The sequence below is a fragment of the Amblyomma maculatum genome, chromosome 1 (genome assembly GCF_055883805.1).
Source record: "Amblyomma maculatum isolate TAMU_Amacu chromosome 1, ASM5588380v1, whole genome shotgun sequence".
Taxonomy (NCBI): Eukaryota; Metazoa; Arthropoda; class Arachnida; order Ixodida; family Ixodidae; genus Amblyomma; species Amblyomma maculatum.
In genome coordinates, this window is record NC_139344.1 from 320,155,437 (window position 1) to 320,176,252 (window position 20,816).

Here is a 20,816-nt window from a genome sequence, read left to right on the forward strand (position 1 = left end):
GGGGGTTTTAAGGACGCTGCAGAGCACGAAATGTCGCTCTGGGCCCTGGGTAAACGGCTCATCCAGTCGCTTCTCGCTATGAACTCTTAACGCTTGCCATTTTGCTGATGTACCCTTCTTTTTCGTGTAAATATTCTTGTAAATACGTTTTCTCAAAGTGCCAGTAAACCTGCTTGTACATATTTTACCAACTTCGAAGATTCAGTCCTTCTTCAACCCCGAGTCTCTGCACGCTACCAAGTGAAGGCCGGGTCGACATAGCCCCAGCGTCACGACAACTGGTGATCAGCGGTGGGATCTGAATCTACAAGCACAACGACTGGTGATCAGCGGTAGGATCTGAATCTACAAGCCCCAACACTGGTGACCAACGGTGGGATCTGAATCTACAAGCCACAACATCTGGTGATTGGAGGTGGATCAGAATCTGCAAGCCACAACATCTGGTGATCGGAGGTGGCATCTCAAGCAACAAGCAGGCGCAACAATCGGCCAACAAGAGAGCAGCTCGGAACATCGATCGCATGTGTGGGTGAGTGCTTGGCTTTTCTTCTGATGTGGACCAGGTTCTAGAACAGGGTTAGATTTTAGAACTGGTAAAAAGTGTTGAAACGCCTTTAGGTTTGGTAGTTTGCACTGTTGTTTTGGAAGTAGCCGACACTCGGAGCGATCATGGACCTACAAAAGCTGCAGAAACCGGAACTGTTGCAATTGTGTGAGGAACTGGGAATTGATACAAGTGGTTTGGCACGAAAACCTTTGATTATAAAGGCAATCACAGATTTGGGAGCCGATGATGAGGAGCTCAGTGAAGCATGGAACCTCATCGCCCAAAAAAAAGAGGAAAGGGAGCGCGAACGTCAGAGGGAAAAAGAGGAAAGGGAGCGCGAACGTCAGAGGGAAAAAGAGGAAAGGGAGCGCGAACGTCAGAGGGAAAAAGAGGAAAGGGAGCGCGAACGTCAGAGGGAAAAAGAGGAAAGGGAGCGTGAACTTGAGAGGGAAAAAGAGGAAAGGGAGCACGAACGTGAGAAGCTTGAGAGAGAAGCAAAAAAGCGGGAGCTAGAAATTGAGCTCCGGAAATTAGAAGTAGAGTTGAGCAAGAGGTCGGGCAATTGTCCCCAGCTAGCGGTACCTCTTCTCAACAAGGAGGCAGATTTCAAGATGTCAAAGTACATGCAGCCATATGTGATATCAGGGGATATCGGTCTGTATCTGGGTAACTTTGAGCGAACTTGCGAAGAACTGTCCTTCCAGCGAGACACGTGGTCTCAGAGATTATTGACGGTTCTGCCCTGCGAGGCAGCGGAGGTTGTCGCGCGGCTAAACAAGGAGGACGCGGACAGCTACGAGAAGGTCAAAGCTTGCCTTCTGATTTTCGGAGACAGAGATGTGCAGGCCTTAACACGTTCAAAGGCGCGAGAACTAGCTACACTGCTCATTTCAGAAAAATCAACAGCGGAGGAAACGGCAGTTACAACAGTGGTAAATGCGGAAAATAGCGGGCCAGAAAACTTTGAGAGCGAGGCATCTCAGATAAGTCAACATGAAAGTGAGCTTGATAAGACACGGAATGAGGACGTTCTTGAAAGTAACCTCTTGCCGCCAGTGTCTAGTAATCTCACGAGACTTTTAAGTGGAACCCGAGAGGACTTAGCTATGGAGCAAGCCAATGATCCCAAGAATAAGCTCGAAGTACAGTGGGAAGGACCTGCTAAAGTCGTTGCAGAGCTTTCTGACACTAACTACGCAGTGAAAATTCCCGGTAGGCGTAAAGAAGTGCGCATTTATCATTGCAATCTTATGAAGCCTTATGTGCAGAGGGAAGCCGTGGTAAATCTAACGTTAAACCTTCCCGAGGAGATGGGGGACAACTTGATTTGCCTCAGCGGAAAAGGAAGCAACGCTCAGGAGCTTCTCAAAAAGACGGAGCAGAGAGGAGAACTAAAGAAATCCCAGCTGTCCGATCTGGGCGAGATAATAACAGAGTTTGAGGCCTGCTTCGTGGACAGGCCAGGCAGAACTGATTTGACTGAGCACGATATTGAGCTGACTTCAGACGTGCCAGTGCGATCAAGGTGCTACCGATTTTCTCCAAGGCAAAGAGAAATTCTGGATAGGGAAGTAACTCGCATGCTGGAATTGGGAGTAATAAAACCCTCGGAAAGCGATTATGCTTCGCCTATGATCTTAGTAGAAGCTCCAGGTAAAGACCCTAGGCCTGTGGTAGACTACCGAAAGCTAAATTCTCTCACCAGGGATCAAGTGTATCCTATTCCGAATATTGAGGAGAGAGTAGAACAGGTCAGTAGAGCGGCATATGTGACTACGCTGGACCTTACTCGAGGATACTGGCAAGTACCGCTCACTGAACGCGCCAGCAGATACGCGGCTTTCGTCACTCCGACGGGCAGCTACCAGCCAACAATGATGAGTTTCGGGCTCAAAAATGCTCCATTTTGTTTTTCCCGACTCATGGATAGGGTTTTAAAGGGGTGTGAAACATTCGCAGTGCCTTATTTAGATGACATTGCGGTTTTTTCCGACTCATGGGCGGACCATATGGTACATCTAAGAGCTGTACTGAGCCTTTTGCGTCAAGCTGGACTAACCGTAAAGGCCGAGAAATGTTGCCTGGCAAGGGCGACCGTGGACTACTTGGGTCACAATGTAGGTCAAGGTTTCAGGAAACCCAGCGAGATTAAGATTTCTGCGGTAGCAGACTACCCGCGGCCGAGCACGAAGACGGAAATTCGAGCATTCCTAGGTCTGACTGGGTACTACAATCACTACATCCCTAACTATTCAGCTTTGGCTAGCCCTCTGACCGACGCTCTCCGCAAGACAGAACCGACAAATGTAGTCTGGGACGAACAAAAGGAAGCCTCCTTCGTAAACCTGAAGGCTGTGCTGATTAGCCGTCCGGTATTGCGAGCTCCAGACTATGGCCGAGAATTCACGGTCCAGTGTGATGCCAGTGATCGAGGGTTAGGTGCTGTTCTCTGCCAGAGAGATGACGACGGTAATGAGCACCCCGTGCTCTACTTGAGCAGAAAGCTGAGTTCTAGAGAGAGGGCTTATTGCGCGTCAGAGAAAGAGTGCGCTTGCATTGTATGGGCCATTCAAAAATTGCAGTGCTATCTTGGAGGGGCCAAATTCACCGTAGAGACGGACCATTGTCCCCTAGCTTGGCTGCAAACTGCGACATCGAAGAACAGTCGCCTTCTTAGGTGGAGCTTGATTTTACAGCAGTACAATTTTGAAATAAGATACAAAAAAGGGAAGTTAAATGGGAATGCGGACGCGCTTAGCCGCTCTTTCTAAGCGGTCCGAGATGTTCCTCACCATGTATCCAAATTGATAATCAGGTTTTTTTTTTTTCGTGCGCTTGTATATGTGTGACTATGTAAAGCAGCACGTTTGGTTTTCTAGGAATACGTGGGTCCTGAACGTCTTGAGAGTGGGCTTTTCTCGAACAACAATGGCAGTTTTCTTTTGACCTGGTCTCTTCAGACGGGAGCCGAGTGCTTGCTTCGACATGTGGTTGAGTTTCAGACAGCTCGAGCAATTTGGCCTACAACAATCAAGACAACGCGACAAGCAACAGCGAGCTTCAAGCGTTCACGTGCAGGCCATTAAGTCGTCTCTTCATGCAGCAGCTGGGACTGCTGCCCTCCGAGTCTCTTCTGGCGGGGGAGGAGGCTGTTACGACCAAGCATCCGCATTTGCGCGCTCTATTGTTCGCCTGTGGGCATGGATAAGTTTTGTGAATATGTGGTGATGGTCCAATGGCTCTAAGTGAGCCTGTTTCCAGGAATCCTGTTTTGTAAGCATGTTTTGCTTTGTGGACAACCTGCAAATGCCAAATTGACCCTGTCAAGAGAACGTCTGGAAAAACACAAAGAAACGTCCCCCTGCGGGAAATAGCAGGAAGTGCTTTCTTTCTTTTGTTCACCCTTCCAGTGGAGAAGTGCTATCCTCCAGTGATGAATGCCTCCTATCCAAAGGAGACGACAGAGTGACATGTCCGCTGACGTGCAGGACAAGAAAGGAGCATGACTCATACGGCCATTAAGTGATTTCCCGGGAATGCAGGAAAGATTTGCAATTGTCGAAAAGGGACAATGTTGGGAGCCCTATGCGGCGCCACGTGCACTCGGGTTTCTGAGAAGTAAAACCCCTTGTCAGAACCAGCCTGTGGTTTCTTTGCTGAAGAATAGAAATGTACCTCCTCTCCTCGCCGTTCCCAAGCTTTACCCGCCAACAAGTGATCACGCCCAACGAATGAATGCCGGACCAGTCAGTGCTTCAGACCATCAGTGCAGTGATGTGTTCGATTGGATGCCGATACCTGAGGGGCGTGCCCTGGATTTGGTTGGTCAGCATCTTCAGAGAGGGGCTGGACATAGGGGGTTTTAAGGACGCTGCAGAGCACGAAATGTCGCTCTGGGCCCTGGGTAAACGGCTCATCCAGTCGCTTCTCGCTATGAACTCTTAACGCTTGCCATTTTGCTGATGTACCCTTCTTTTTCGTGTAAATATTCTTGTAAATACGTTTTCTCAAAGTGCCAGTAAACCTGCTTGTACATATTTTACCAACTTCGAAGATTCAGTCCTTCTTCAACCCCGAGTCTCTGCACGCTACCAAGTGAAGGCCGGGTCGACATAGCCCCAGCGTCACGACAACACACACACACACACACACACACACACACACACACACACACACACACACACACACACACACACACACACACACACACACACACACACACACACACACACACACACACACACACACACACACACACACACACACACACACACACACACACACACACACACACACACACACACACACACACACACACACACACACACACACACACACACACACACACACACACATATATATATGATACATGAGGAAGTGCTGTACATCATCATTTTCATTTCCTTGCCGGCTCTGCACCTCAGGCGCCGCTGCACGCTTTTAATGAGACCGAACAAACATAGCTGCATGTGCGTGCAGTGGACACAGCGGTTGAACGCGGCACCTTGCGTGTTTGTTTTGACCGGAACGCGCTCTGTGAGAGAAAGGGGGAGCGGGAAAGGAATTTGGGTCTGCGATTCGGGCTGCGGTCCAATTAGACGCGTGCATTCGAGAGAACGGTACGTGGAGCTCTTCGTAGTGAGGCGTTGTGCGAACGAGCAAAGAGGGCCTCTATTTGTGTGCCTGCATTTCTCTTAGCTGATAACGCCGGCTTAATGAGTCCCTGCAGCTCCCACTGATTGAGATCATGAGTGAAAGGCTAAAGAAATAATTCCCGGTGATTCTTATGAAACTGGCTATACCTTCATTCGAAGGTGTTATTAAAGCTGGATGTTCATGCTCAGGTTACAATACATTTATGTGTGCGCCCACTACTTCTCGTTTCCAGCTTTAAAAATAGGCCCTCGCGATTCGCCCTTCCATTCCGCATCTCTTTCTTTTTTGTGCGCCCGGCATGCCTGTCATACGTATTCTTCCAATTCAGGGCGGTATGACAGATCTCACGCTAACTAGTTCATGTGGAATAGAAATATGCCCGAGAGATTTGCAAAAAAAAAAAAAAATAATAGTTTACTTCTTTATACTTCCCTATTTCAAGAAAGGAAACTCCGTGCTTCCCCAATAATCCCACTCAAGCCTATGCAGTAAAGCCTACGCGTACTGAAAGCTGGAGTCGCAACAGGCTGAGTCGAGCAGCCCATCGTTGATCGTAGAGTCACAGAAAAAGAATCCGGAAAGACAGCACAATATGTAGATTTACTGTAACAAAATGTGGGAGCTTTTGTTGAGGCAAGATAGTGAATCTTATCATCCTCAAGAAGAAAAAAGTGGGTTACTAATGGCGAGGTACTGAAGCACTTTAAAATGCTCCGCGAAAGTCGAAACAGTGGCTTTATCTGTGATGGTTGACTACGTCGCTGATAGTGACCTCTCTAGACAAAAAAAAAAAAAAAAAAAAAAAAAAAACAAAAAAAAAAAAACAGCCCCACAATGATGGGCTCTGTGCACAAAAGAGCTCGGAAGGAGAGTATAAAGATAGAACCGGTAACAAAGAGAAAATTTGTGCCCTTACAACGCCAGCGCCCCATTCACAAGTGCCACTGAGAGACGGCGCTGGTCTAAATTGAATACTTGTTACTTTATTTGCGCCTGAAGAACAACTGTCCAAGGGCACGGCGACAGGGCTAGCCTTTTGCACAGCGTGCACACCACCAATACGCAAAAGTGATAAATTCCTCCGACTTGGCATTTACTGCTTAATGGACACTGTGCTCTCCAACAAAATAACGTGTTTCCCTTTCCCTCGACAAGTCGAGTAATGGCATCACTGTTCCCGTTCGTAGGCGGATGGAGCGCGTGCAGGGATAGTGTCTACGCTTTCTTCGGCGAACAGCGGTCGCAATGTGTCTCAGCTCTCAGCTTTCTCCTCGCTCCTCTTTATGTCTGCTGTCTCTGTTTTTTATTATTTTTTTTTTATTTCGTGAAGAACGCAGATGCCACTTCGACAAGGTATGAGGGCGCACATTGGATGATGCGATAAAAGCTGCAGAATAGTGCACACGCACTTACTGATTCATGAGATTTTTAGCCTGAATGTATCTCTTTATGGGTCCCACTCATTCGTGGGCGCTGTGAAGGTAGTTCCAAGTCTATAATTATAATGCCCTCCATATAGTGACGAGATTGCGCGACACTAAGGTCGCTGCCTCCTCACCGTCCCCCTAGAATTAGTTCCCCCCCCCCACCTCTTTTTTTTTTTTTTGTATCATTGTGCACTCAATATCATCTTGCCCACGTATGGTCGTTCTTGAGGATATATATATATATATATATATATATATATATATATATACAAAGCAGCGACCTTACCACGCAAGCTAGCTAGAAACATTATGAACGCGCGCCGGAAACAATGGATATTACGGGCTTTCGAGATTAGCTGCTATCGTCACGAAAAGACAAAGACGGAGCCGTGAAAGCAGCCTGGATGTACAATCGCGCAGCTGTGGGAGTTCTGGGCAGAACGTCTTGTCTGAAATGACTAATAGCACGAATCAGTATGCGGCATTACGTCGACCAATGAGAGAAGGGACAGCGGACGACGTTCGTTGTCATTATGCATAGTCGAAGAAATCACCTTCAAAGACAACCGTCCTGGAAAACAAGTCTGGCAAGATATGGCGGTATTGATGATTATCGTATTTCTTTTGTCATCTACTTTGTATACGTTGAGAGGTGCAGCGCTTAAATAGGCATTTGAAGTAACTAACAATAACACAGAGGGAAGCTTACAAATGAGCGCACATTGTCATCTTAGTTAACTTCAAATATCCATACGTAAACGTTCTCAGGCAGCATGATTCAGCAGATATGCGCACTGATTTTGCTACAGTAATACACATCGATCATTTTTAACACAAATCATTAAGACAACTTGTTAAACTGCTTGCCTGTGTTTAACCCTTTCCGACGATAAAGGCCGGTTTGAAGAGCATGCCATCTAACATGGTACGCCTAAATTTGCTAAAAGTGATTATAAAATTTGCACAAGCGCAACATGGAGACTCTCTTCTCCTCACATAGTTGTCCACACCGTCTGTGTCGTTGAACATAAAACGCTGAACAATTGTCTACGTCTCCTTTCGTTTCATCATCATTTGAGCTACGGCAAGTTCTCTCGAGAAACTCCTTGCAATCAAGATTGCAGGACAAACATGCACGGTGTTTAAATGACTGCATTTCAGGCTAAGAGAGAAGAAGAGGAAAACACATGAAAAAAGAAATGAGAGAAAAAGATCAAAGTACGAAGGACATGTCTCAGACGACACTAGCAGCAAATTCACAGCTCAAAGCAGCACCGATATGCGTATACGTCGCCTGACGACGACCACTTCTGGCGCTTTTGAAAAGTTGCCTTGTCTTGTCTGTGTCCTGAAAGAAACGGCGCCTGCGCCAGAAATACCACTTAGCTGTCGCTTCTTCTCCTATCGGCGAACCTTCAGAGCGGGCAGAAAAACAAAATGAAATCAGAAAAACGGAACGCTTGGAACCGGGCATGCGCTTAAAAGGTGCATGCTTCGCCCGTACTCTCTTAGACTCTCACTCGCACTTGTTTGAAAGCTTTGCTTCATATCATTCTCAATCTCTTACGCTTTCCCCATCGCTCCCAACGCCGTCTAAAAACAAAAAACAAACAAAAACGAACGAACTCGAATAGCGCCAACTGTGTGTAACCTCCTTTCCTACGTGCTTTGTTTTCAGAACATGACTTTGCGAATCATAACTATCGTCGCAATGCGTTATGCTGCATCTCAGCTCGACAACTTTGGTCGGTGCAGTCCAGCAGCATATCCCAACCTTATCTCAGGATAACAAGCATAGCAGCTTTTACCAAGTACCTAATTCAAGTGTCCTTTGAACATGTGCAACTACGTGTAACGAGCAATGCTGGTCTTTGACGTAGGTGGGCGGGGCAAGTCTAGGAGGTTGTAGTGAACCGTGGAGACAAAGAGGCGCGAGAAACCGATGCTGCAACCAGGCTAACTTACATTATACGTCCCACTCCAAACGCGGCTCATAACATCAAATACCACACAACGCAGTAATACGGAAAGTTGAGCTAGTTGGTACATGATTGGTACATGATTGCGCCTGTCCTTGTCATTACTCTCTCGTTGTTGTTCTCCGTCGCAGCGCTCGTAATTTGCAACCACACAACGCACGCTGTATGCCTTATTCAGCAAACAAAACAGGCTCAAGAATGTTAGACTTGTTCTGGCAGGCAGCGGCTGTGTACGATCCCAATGGCATCCGATGCAACAAAGCCCTTTCTCAACGAATACCATGATGCACAAATCAAACGAAAAGAGAAAACATTGTAATCGGTACCGCAAACTTATATCAGCTCTGCAGACCGCTTATCTTCGGTTGTTGTTTGCACGTAGCGTTGTAAAATACTCAAGCTCCAGTTATATGACCAGTTAGGACAGCTTGCTCTTCGTTCTGTCGGCATCTTTCTGGTCAAGCCATCAAGTTCTGTGAAATAGGTTTAAAATTGAGCAAATGGTTTCCTAATGGCAGGAAGCATGAAGTATAGTTGGGTTTATGCAAGGAACTGCGCGTTTTTCAATCAGTAATACGCATGATGCAGACGTTCAAGGGTGCCCGCTCATGAAGCAAGCTGGATGTGCTGCGCGATTTGAGAGCACGTTAAAAAATCATAAGCGGTCTAAACAAGTCCAGAGTTTTCAGCAATGGCACCTGGCATAGCCAATGTGCGTGGTGCATGTTTGGGAGTCTAAATGTCGCATGCAACCACCAGCCACCACAGTTGCATGCAACGCTGCTGTTTATCTTGGCAGGGCGCGAAGTGTCGTGGCCTGCGGAAAAATCTAGCGACGACAGCTGAGGTCAGAAGGCGGTAACGGTGAAGAGGACCAAGTAACAGTATACTGTGTAAACAAATGAGCGTTAACATTAATACGATACTCAGTGAGCTCAATAAGTAGTGGACGCCTCTCCTCGTCAGCGCTCATGACGTGTAGATGTCATTAACGATAATTCTGCCCGCCGCGTTGTCTCCGTGGTTGGGGCGCTCGACTGATAAAACCAAAGATGCGGGTTCGATCATGGCTGCAACTCTCGTCGATCACGCTGTCATTTCATCTCATAACGACCAGTGGGTTCTTTTCATAGGTCACTTAATGTGCTGATTTACGCCTCTGAGTGTCCATGTACAGTTCAAGACGCCGAGTAGTCGAGTATACAGAGTAGTAGTATAAGGCCTATACTTAGACTAAAAATTGCTGGTCGAGCATGTCGATGGCCTGGGCTACCTCTCGACGCTCTTCGTACCCTTCAGCGTCAAGCCAGTCGAGCCTAATTGGGATGCAAACAAAAAAAAAAAAAAAAGGAAGAGGAGGGGGGATATCAGCCCAAATTTTGAACATCTGGGCAGTAGAGTAGGCAATTGGATATAGGTTCATGTAGGTGGAGGGGTAGAGGGGAGGAGTAGTCGGATCGATAACGCTAGAGGAAGAGGCGGAAAAAGGTACGGAGTACATTCTTTGATTTCGTTTGCATTTACCGGATAAGAAAAGCCTCCGGCGAGTGATGAATTTGTAGGTGGATAAGGCGCTTGACTATAGTCGAAGCTGGAGGCAGCCTTCAACAGTGCGGCGCGTGGATGTTCGCCCACAGTCCTCCGTGGGACAGGCAACAGTGTCCAATGAAGAGTGTTGCAGCTGAGCGAATGGATCAACTCATTTCTCTAAATGTCTCATCATCGAGATGTCCTATCGACTTGCCCGTGACACTCGGCACCAGGCAGCGTTGATATATGAGCAATAGAAAACGGATCACACTTGGTTTAGTCACTCAACGACCAAGTTTATTTCTACCTCAGTTCTGAACGAGGGAGTCAAGATGCCGTGCGCAAAAAAAAAAAAAAAATATATAAAAATGAAAAACACTCTCGTCATCATATATTTAGAAACGAAGTACTTGGGAAAAAATAAAGCGTTCCCTTTTATACTGCCCGGGTTTGTCCGTGATGCTGCTTCAGCGCTCTGCAGAAGGAATATCGGCGCAGTGGTCAGAGTTATTCCCCAGTCCTCTCGAGTCTCGGCATTGAGTGTGCAAGCGCTCATGCAGCCGCGACTCGTGAAGGAACGCAAGATACCATGGCTACACAGAATGCAATGTTGCCAGCGAGGACGGCTGTGTGACGAGCGACTTGCAGCGGTGGTTTCTTCTTCGGCGCGGGGCTAACAGCCTGACGCTGCTGCTGCGAGGGAGAGGACACGCAGCCACAGACACGGGGCGATGCTTGCATGCATGCCGGTCTGGCCCTCGGTTCCCGCGCTGGTGGGGAGCGTCTGCTTTGTGTCTGTGGCCTGCCAGAGGGGCCGACGACACTAGTCGCCACCACGGCGCGGGCACAGCACAGCTACCCATTTGTACACGGCCATCTATATGCGCCCTATCAGGCGCATAGATAGAGAGTGTATGCCCGCGAAGCGCTGTTTCTCGCTGGCTTGGAAGCGCAAGCACGCATTTAGAAAAGGGCTTGAACGATTACTTGAAAGATATTTTTTTTTTCTTCTTTTTAACCATGTCCTTCCTCCGAACTTGGACGCTTGCTTTTCCCATGCCTCCTAACTGCAGCGCGGAATTCCTTGGTTGTCTGACCAGCCTCTGCGCGTTTGTCTCCTCGGTATTTAAGCTGCCAAATCGCACGAGGGCAAGCAGTTAGCTCTATAGAAAGTTATTAGGAATGCTTTATTGTTTTAGTTAGCCTGCGCATATATATAGAGATAGATATATATTAAAGAAACTTATTTGCGTTGCGAAGTGAGCACTGATATTTCCGCATCTATATGTAGCCGTCCGCTTTTGCTAGCATGGCTGAATTTTGGTTCCAACGAATGGAGTGTTCATTATAACAAATTCTGTCCAGTGAAGAAAGGGCTGTGGAGAGAATTTATTTGAATTTCTTCACGACAAATTGAGTGTGCGTAACTTATCGCTTAATGTATCCATGACAACGGTGACGTAAAGCATTCGCCGTCAAGTGCCCGTGGCGCCACTCCTGTCGTTTCTACGTTCACTGTGTAATGCGAATTTTCACCAAATGAAAATATATGTGGCATTGTTAAACCTTGGAGCAGACTAAACAGAAAGTGGAGCTCCTGCCGTAAATGCTGTGATCATTTAAGGAACATTCAACGAAGCGCCGCGCTTCGATCCCCATGCGTAGTTTTCAATTGCTGTCACTATAAGCTGAATGAAGAAGTTGCAATAAAATGGTCTAGATCTTAATGAAAGGTGTAAAGCCTGCCTACATCAGCATCTCGTCGAAAGCCCATTGGCTCTGTGTGCATCCGTGCTACCGCTCCTGATTTTCTTCCTCGTCCACGCACGGTGCTCACTGCTCAACAGGTGCCTTGGTAATGATGCGAAAACCGCAGAAGCGCTTGGAATCTGCTCCCTTTTCACAGGTTTAAAACGTCACCTCCTTCCTGATTGCGCTGTTTGAGATGCTACTCAACAATTAGAGAGAAGGAAGGAAGTTACACATTCCGCGACCATCAGTTAAACTTCCCAGGCAGCAGCTCTTTTCTCCAATCTGGCTACCGCAAAACGCGCGCAGCTCCTCGTCGATTAAACCATGACTCGAACGTCACGAATTATAAATTGCCCGTGTTACACTCTAGTCCTCACGAAGAACAAAAGGTGCAGGCACGAAGCACTTGGGACATCACGCTTACGACAGCACACGTTTTCACCTTTTCCCCAAGGCGGTGGTCGGAGTAAAATCGTCACACCGCCGTCGCCGCTGAGTAAAACGACTCCGTGAGCGCCAACTCAAGTGCGCAGCTCCGCGGCTCACGAACGAACGCTTTTTCGGACACGCACGACTCACGCATGTGTATGTGTGTGTGGATTGGTCGCGCGAGACCACCGGCTTCCGCCAGCGCAGGAAGTCGTCTACGGGAGGATGAGGGGGGAGGGGTTCCGACCGACCGCTGCATGCACACAGCGTATGCCTGCAACGGACATAGACCGAGGCCGGCCGCAGTCGAGCCATCGGGCAACGATGTGTGTCGTCTGAAATGCCGCTGCCACAGCGACCGACGGGCGAACAGGAGGGGGAAGGGTCGGACGCCTGGCTGAAGCCCGCCCGCGCACAATGCTTGGCAGGCCGTTGCGAAGGGGCGCCGTAATAAACAGGTACCGCTTCCGGCGACAGAAAAAGGAAAAGGAGTTAAGGGCAGCAAGCGGCAGGGGAGATTCCAGCGCTGGCCCTCGCTGTGTGAGTGGACAGTCGAGACAACTTCCAAAGGATCTGCACTGAGGAGAACCAAGATTCAATCATGGGCCTTTTATTCGTCAGATATGTGCTGCCGCTGCGTCTGGTGTCTAACATATACCCATGAATGTTCCCGTTAAGCTTCAACCGCTAGCGACCAAGGATTTTCGTACATCTTATGCCAGAGCTTCGACTGTATTCCTGGAAGTCTGCAAAGGCGAAACGGATTGGTCGCAGAGAAGTACGAAACGAACAGATGGAACAAGACTGCAATGAAGAGAAAATGTAAGGGCGGGCGCTGTCCTTGTGAATCGTCTTCACCGCAGTCTTGTTTTGCGCTGTCTTCGCATTTACTGGATACCAATTTCTTCTGTCTTGGTTTCAAACAGATGCGCGGCGCAGTAAAAATGACAAATGTGCAGCGGACCGTAGTCTAATTAGGCAATCAGGTATCGGCTAACGTCCAGGAGATACTCGCGGATGGCACGAACTTATCGGATTCTCTTCTGTAATCGAACGGCAGACGACGTTAGCGGAAGAAAGAAGACCATGTTTCTTGCCTATGCTTATCATCAGTTTGGTTTTGTAGACAGAACATGAACGGCTTGCGTTCGGCCCTTAAGATCTACCCGGCAACATGAACCACATGGCAGACATTTTTCAACGCACCGGCATTTGAAACTGAATGCGTGCATGAATACGGCAGGAATGATGAGCAAAGTGCACTTTTATTTAGAGTGGAGCGTAAAACTAAATTATATTTGTAGAGTCAAATGGATTACTGGTTCTGGATCTCCTCTATGCTTTATAGGGCGCCAAAATGGTTGTGCTGCGAAACCAGAAAGTTTGACGTTCGAAGGTAACGCTTGAAAAAGAGCGAAATTCATTTCTCTTCCTGACCTCTTTCATGTACGTGACGGCGTTGGAGAGCGGTGTTTTCAGTTTGCAAACGCTTTCCATTCATTTAAACGTCAACAATCGGTCGGCAAGCAGGTACATGACGGATGGCTTCGCGGCAGCAAAGTGTCCCCGACGCAGTTGTCTGCCGGAGGACACAAACCAGCTAGGCTCATTGTGTCTTTGAGCCGTGAGTCGGATAGCATGGTGCTCAAGGCGTCAGCAGGCAGTCACGTACGTCACGTTCTCCGTCCCCATTTCGCGTTGCGTAAGCGAGTCTCGGAAGGAGGAAGGAAACTTAGTTTCCAGCGCCTGGGAGTTCTTACCACGCGCGAACGAGGGCTTCAACAAATACCAAGCTTTCATCTTCGACTCATATACAATAGTAGTGTGAAAGTGACGCGGTTTTTTCCATGTTTGGTTTCTGACTTCGTTAAAGTTTTGTTTAAATCACTTATGAATTCCATGCTTAGAACAAGCTGGTCAAGAAGCCATCTGGAATTACAGCAGTCGTGTCCGACGAAAACGCCTGCTTTTTTATTACAGGGTATTAAAAGCTGCATTCATATACAGCAACCACCCGCTACTACAGTTATCAAACGTATCACTTTGCCAACACGAAGAGAGGGGGCAAGCGACGTCGAGTTATGGGAACTTTGTCCGCAGTTGCGGTGATAACCATTAGCACTGTATGCTAACTTATTTTCGAGCCAAATAGCGTGGGACATATTCGAGATGAGTAAGGCTAGAATTTTCGCCGCGCACACTTTTTTTTTTTGCAGTCACCTTCACACAGTATTCGCCACTGTGCAATTTCTCCACTACAAGTAACGACTACGTGAACCTGAAGCCACCACGTCTTTCCCAAGAGCGTTTACTCAGTGCCGACTAAATCGGCAGAGTGACCTACACTCCCTGACTTGCGGGTCGGAGTGCTAACGGAAGCACTTTTACGCTGACGTCAGCGCCGACGTGGAGATCCAAGCTGCTTACGAGTGGAGTGTGAAGGCCTCTTCTCGGGCTGTCTAGTCAGAGAACATGTGATACCCATACGAGAAATGAAGCCACATCTTGCCCTAAGTTTGGCCGGACTGACGTTGTGCGTACACGGACGAGCGACGACACGAATGTCCTGACCCCTAGACCGTACTCAGAAAAAAGACGCTGCATGTGAGCGGTTGCAATAGCTGACTTTATTTGCTGCCCTTGCTCGCATCGAAGTTAGCTGTGTGTCAGCGCTCGTCAAGATAAGCAGTAGTACTTACCGCTGTACTTATTGCACTTGAAGCGCATTAATAACACAGAAAGCAAGGTGCTCAACAGGCTAAACACCATCGGCCGCTATCGGTGTGCCGTTGTGAAACCTCGAAGGCAAAGTTTATCGTTGTTTATAGCGTGGGCACAGATCACGCATATGCGATGCTAGTGTAACTAATAGCCGCTCATGAACTTTCAGTGAGTGCAAACGAATGAGAAAATCAGCAAAAATTGACTACTGACTGTTGTGGGTGATAGCGTGTATGGCGGTGTATATCAGCCAGGTCTCAAATGTGTGCCTAATTTATAGACCTTACGAATCATTTAAGCGTCGCTATGGTGGAGAGAGAGTCTGCAGAATCCGCAAGGCTAACCCCACTAGCAAGCAGCTTGCAACAACCTCAACCTCAGACAGGAGAAAAGCAGGCGTATTTAGAAGGACGTGCTTGCTTATAAACAATGGACGCGGTAGCCACACTGGAGAACAAAACAAAAACCAAAATCACGTCGACTCATCACAACATGAAGAGCGATCCTTAAAGTCTGGATCATCGAAGCCAACTGCCATGCCTGCCTTGCTAAAGAATGCCTGCCATATTCGGCAGTGTCTACATTGCTATTACGAAGCCAAAACGAAACTATATTCGACTCCTAGGGGCACTTAATTTATTGGCCTTCAGCTCAGCTTTAGACAAGGGTGGTATCCGGCGATCGTGTATCCCGCGCAAGAAGTGGAGGTAGTAGGCATATGAATCCCCAGTTAAACAGCAGCACGGCTGAAGACCTGGCATGAGCCAGGGACACTCACCAGCCTCGAGCCACAGTCGGCGTAACAAGTGGCTACCACATCCACGCCGGTCGCTGCCGCCAAAGAGCAGGTCCCCGCGCACAGAATCCACCACACACACAAGCACCGCACCAGCAGCACCAGATGACGGGGAGCGCCACACGCCGGGCTGACGAGCCACTTATCCCGCCGCCGAGCGCGTGTCATCGTGGCGCATCTTTCGCTGACCGCGCCATAGCCGAGTGTGCCGACGGCAGAAATTGCAATCAAAACGAGCGCTGCCGGCCGCCGCAGACACCGCCGCTGTGCCGCTCCGCACCGTCCTCTCCCATCGCGCTTCGCGGCCGCTCTTGGGTACACCCTCCTCTCGCCACTATGAGGGTGTTCCCAGAGCGCGCGCGCAAGCGCGCGGCGAGGCTGTGCAGACGTCACGAGTGTGTAGTTGCCTCCTTGCCCGTTGATTGGTTGAAAAGGGCGCGTGGCGTGCGCTCCCCTGCGGGGAAGCTGAGCAACGTCGAATCCTTTTTGCTGTACTTGTTGGCGGCCGGTTGAATGAGGAGCGGGAAAATTCAAGAACACGATTATGAGGCTTGCCGCTATTACGCAGCTGGCGAAAGTAAGCGAATGTGTTCCCCTTTCGCGCCGCTTCTCGAGAAACGCGAAAGTATGTAGCCTGGGAGAAACTCGATTTCGAAAAGCGGCTGCGCCTTCAACACCTTGGTGTTACACACAAGATTTGTTTCAACAGGTGCCACTCTTCGCTGCGCTTTCTTGGTGCTCTGCTCGCGCAACACCTCGTGTGGAAGTCGGCGGATGTTGCATGCATAGTCCTCACACTTCGCATCACAGCTCAGAGAGAGACTGGTCTAGTCTTGCCCTGTCTGCTTCGTTCACAATTTCCGAAGCTCCGTCTAGTCCTCATAAGAGAAGACTTAGGGGGCTACATCACCTGCGTAACCCAGACGCAATGACATTATCTTTGCTGTTTTTGAGCGTGACGTAGGCAGTAACGTTTATTTCTGCGGCATTCACACCGCAAGCGAGAGAACGTACTATATTGATGCGCAAACAGAACCATAAACTGAACCCAAGGCGATTCCAGCAGAATTCTGGAAATGAGTAACAGTCCTTCATGATTAAATTTATACCAGACAGTTTGAATCGATAAGGAATTAATAAAACGGTTAGCAGCGAATATTCGCTTTCTTTAGTGCTACTCTTACCATTTGCTGGTGACCCCAACCGACTTGTTTGTTGGTTCTGGTTACATTTACGTAGCTGAGGGAAGAAGAAAATGTTTAATCGAGCAACTCCTTCAAAACGCCAGGATAATTGAAGTGGAATTGGCGGTCGCTGGAACAATCACTAGTGGCGCTCAATATTTTGTTTTTATTTATACAGACTATCGGCGCAGTCCGGGCTAATGGCGATTTCCACTGGTCGATCGGAGCTGGGAACCCGAACCGACCTAAAGAGCTACAGAGCGAATCAGCCTTGGACGACCAGCGGAACGTGTACAGCGCGCGGCGGAAGTAATGCTGAGCCGGTTTCGAAAGTTGTAGCCGCATCCCAGCGCCAAAATTTTTGTGCTTGATAAATAGGCAGGAGTGCGGCCCTCAACAACTTGCTTTTGTGCTGCAGACAGTTTTCGATAGACACACTTCGACATATTCGCGCTAAGAAATGGTGATGCCCAGTGTCCTCTGCCAATGTCGCTGAAACGGCCAAAAACAGCCAAAAGATTCCAGCAGCCTCCGGGAGTGACCGCATTAGCGACAAGGACTTCCGGCGAGACCCGACTCCGGTCGGCGGATCGAGGTAGAGCGTCCCGAGCTGCTCCAAGCGACCAGTGGAATACGCGCAACCTATCTTGGTCGACCAGTGGAAGTTCGAAATCGTCATCCCGGAGTAAGAAAACGTGCTCCGGAGCGACCAGTGGAAATCGCCATAAGATGGGAGTGGACATAAGCATCAAATTGTGGCAAACGCCGGTCGTTACGAGCGAAGCCAATTTAGACCGCCAATTTTGCGAACTACTCTTCTAAATATGTGTTAAGAAGGGCTGAAACTTGCTCTCGGGATTGTTCGTGGACAACAGGGTTTGGAAGATTGTTACGTGTGTATTACAACTTAAGCCAGTGTCTTTTCTATATTTATGTGTAGTTCTTTCTTCAACTAAATTCAATTACTTAGGACACGTTAGAAGACAACTAGTCTCTTTTACTTTCGTCTGCCAAAAAGAAGAGAAGCGTCTGCTTTAGCACAAAGAGTAGTCGCGGAATCCAGCCGTCGGTATCAAGCTTACAGGCTGACTCTGAGGTATAGGTCCCATATATTTCACATGCATAATCAAATATGGGTCGCACAAGTATCTGTGTTGCTAGTTGCGCGTCTGTGGAAGCCTGTTCCAGAACTCCCCTAATGAAAGCTAATGTTTAATTCCGTTCCAGGCAATGGTATTCTTATTATTATTATTATTGTTATTATTGTTATTATTATTATTGTTACTACTGCTACTATGCTTTGTCCATATAAGATTTCAAGTTATGGCCACGTCGGTATACTTGTGCGTGCTCGTGTTACACGGGAAGTGAGTTCAACCGTTTTTCTAAGCATATATAGTTAAGTGGCTCACTTTTATGAGTAAATGTAATGTAATCTGCTTTGTGCGGGTTTAAGGCCATCTTCTACTGAGTACAACAACTATCTCATTAGAATCGTTAGCCAATCTGATCCACTATATTTATTTATTCAACATACTCACAGGCTCCAAATTGAAGTATTGTGTGAGGGGGGCGAGTATACAGGAAGCAAAGGATACAAAAACCTAGTCCTGCGTCATGACATAGCAGATGACAGCAAAATGTGGGAATCAAAGGTGATGGGATGAACATGTTACCTTCCTTGTAAATAAATGCTCAAATATTATTGGCCTTATATACAGGAACCGTGAGGTATTACCACGAAACGTAATATTGATGGTATACCATTCATTGTTCAGTTCTCGTCTGAACTATTGTCATTTAACATGGGGTACAACAACAGCAGGAAATCTTTAGATGCTGCAAGTGTTACAGAAAAAATTCCTAAGGATTCTTGAAAATGTTCCGCCAACTTACCACACGACACCTCTTTTCTTAAAGTACAGTATAGTTCCAATAACCAAGCTTTATGACTACTGCTTAAGCAAGGCTATAAAAAACGAGGTCTCAGACAACACTTCTTTCCTTTGTAAATTAGCTGGGCTATAAAAACGAGAGTCATCATACAATATAAGAAATGCTGGGCAGTGGAGTGTAAAAACTTACAGAACTTCGTTTGGTGAACAAACATTAGCTAATAGACTACCCCGACTGCTTAACAACTTAGCACAAAGCAATATCTTTCTTCCCAGGGCTGCACGTCGGAATTTGTTTCAGTACTGTTTGCATTCAATAGAACGGTTTTGTTCATGACTGATTTAACCTGTTTTTCTTCTTTTTTTTTTTTTTTTTACTCGCCTTAAGTGTGGGCTTCTATCTGCTTGTTTTCATTGTGTACCTTGCGTTGATAACTGTAAACTGACACGAGCTGTATTTATTATCTCAATGTTTCCTCACCCCCCCCCCCCCCCCCCTTTTTTTTTCTCGCCATAAGTGTGGGCTTCTATCTGCTAGTTTTCATTGTGTACTTTGCGTTCATAACTGTACACTGACAAGAGCTGTATTTATTATTTCAATGTTTCCTTACCTTGTGTTTAAATTCACATGACATGTGCTTTTCATATATGCCTAACTACTGTGGTGCTGCCAAATTGGGGGCCCGTGGCTCTGTCAAGCTGTCAAACGGCAGCTTTTACCCCGGGTTCCCGCCATCATTTGTACCAGGATGGCAAATAAATTGAATTGAATTGAATTGAGTCAAGGGTGACTAAAGGCTGAGTAACAAAGTGCAATGTGGTGTATAAAGTAACTAAGAAAACCATAGCAGTACTTTCTCTATGAAGACGGCAGGGTCACTAATGGTAGCAGTGCGATCGGAAGATCATTCCAGTAGCTTATGGCACGCGGTAGCGTTGATGAATTAAAAGCTGTGCTTCGACCGAATCTGTGTCTAAAGGCAAAAAAATATCTTTTCAAAACATTACAAATTATTACAAAGACTATGGGATGTGTGATGTGGTTCTGCAAGGGGGAGGCTACTGGGATGCTGACTATGGATTATTTTATGAAAGAGACAAAGCAAAGCGACTTTATTACGTGCCTCTAGTGTCTGTAGTCACAGCGATAATTTGAGACTAACGCTTGATTGTCGATAATTTCCTGATTATAAAACGTGCAGCGCGATTCTGAATGCAGTCGATTGATTGTAATAAATAGGCTTGATGCGTTGACCAGATTGATTAGGCGAATTCAAGTTGGGGACGAACAAATTGTCTGATAAACTAGTTTTCGAACAGTTGTTGGGGTATCTCCAAGATTGCATTTCAAATAGCCGCGCGTACGTCATGACTTGGCAGCGAAATCATGTATGTGGGTATTCCAGCAAAGATTTAAATCCAAGTTCACTGCAAGGTACTTATGTTAGGACGCGTGCGCACAAGGATTAAAGTTGAGCCTGTGAAAGCTGAAGGCACCTTTTCACAGGTAAAAGTCAGAGTTTTACACTTATCAGTATTCAGCTTTATTTTCTACGATCTGCACCAGTTAGTGATCGGATCCAGGTCTTTCTCAAATTTGAGGTCATTAGGGTGAGTAAGTTTTTTGGCGAGAGGTACTGGGATCGACACCCAGCACCTCCACCAAGATGATACGGGGCAGAAGGCTAGCACAGAAAACCACAGCAGGTGATGAGCAAGCGTTCACAGCACAGCACAGCAGAACACCGCAAGTGTTTAGGCAAGCCCGAACAGTTGCTTCAGCTTCGTCGTCTCTCACTCTATTTTCCATCGTCGTCCTCTTCGGTGGCATATACGCAACAATATTAAGCAGTCAGCAGCGAAAAGTCGAATAGTTGAAGTAATATATTACACGGTA

General features: G+C 47.4%; 1 protein-coding gene across 1 annotated transcript in view; it reads right to left on the bottom strand.

The window, feature by feature from the left end:
* sev (receptor protein-tyrosine kinase sevenless) overlaps nucleotides 1–16,160 on the bottom strand; it is a 163,105-nt gene extending 146,945 nt beyond the window's left edge. Inside the window, exon 1 of the mRNA XM_084577895.1 lies at nucleotides 15,823–16,160. Coding sequence (XP_084434021.1) covers nucleotides 15,823–16,008 — 186 coding nt within the window. The 5' untranslated portion in view covers nucleotides 16,009–16,160. The remainder of the gene's footprint in view (nucleotides 1–15,822) is intronic.
* Between the last annotated feature and the right edge of the window lie 4,656 nt (nucleotides 16,161–20,816).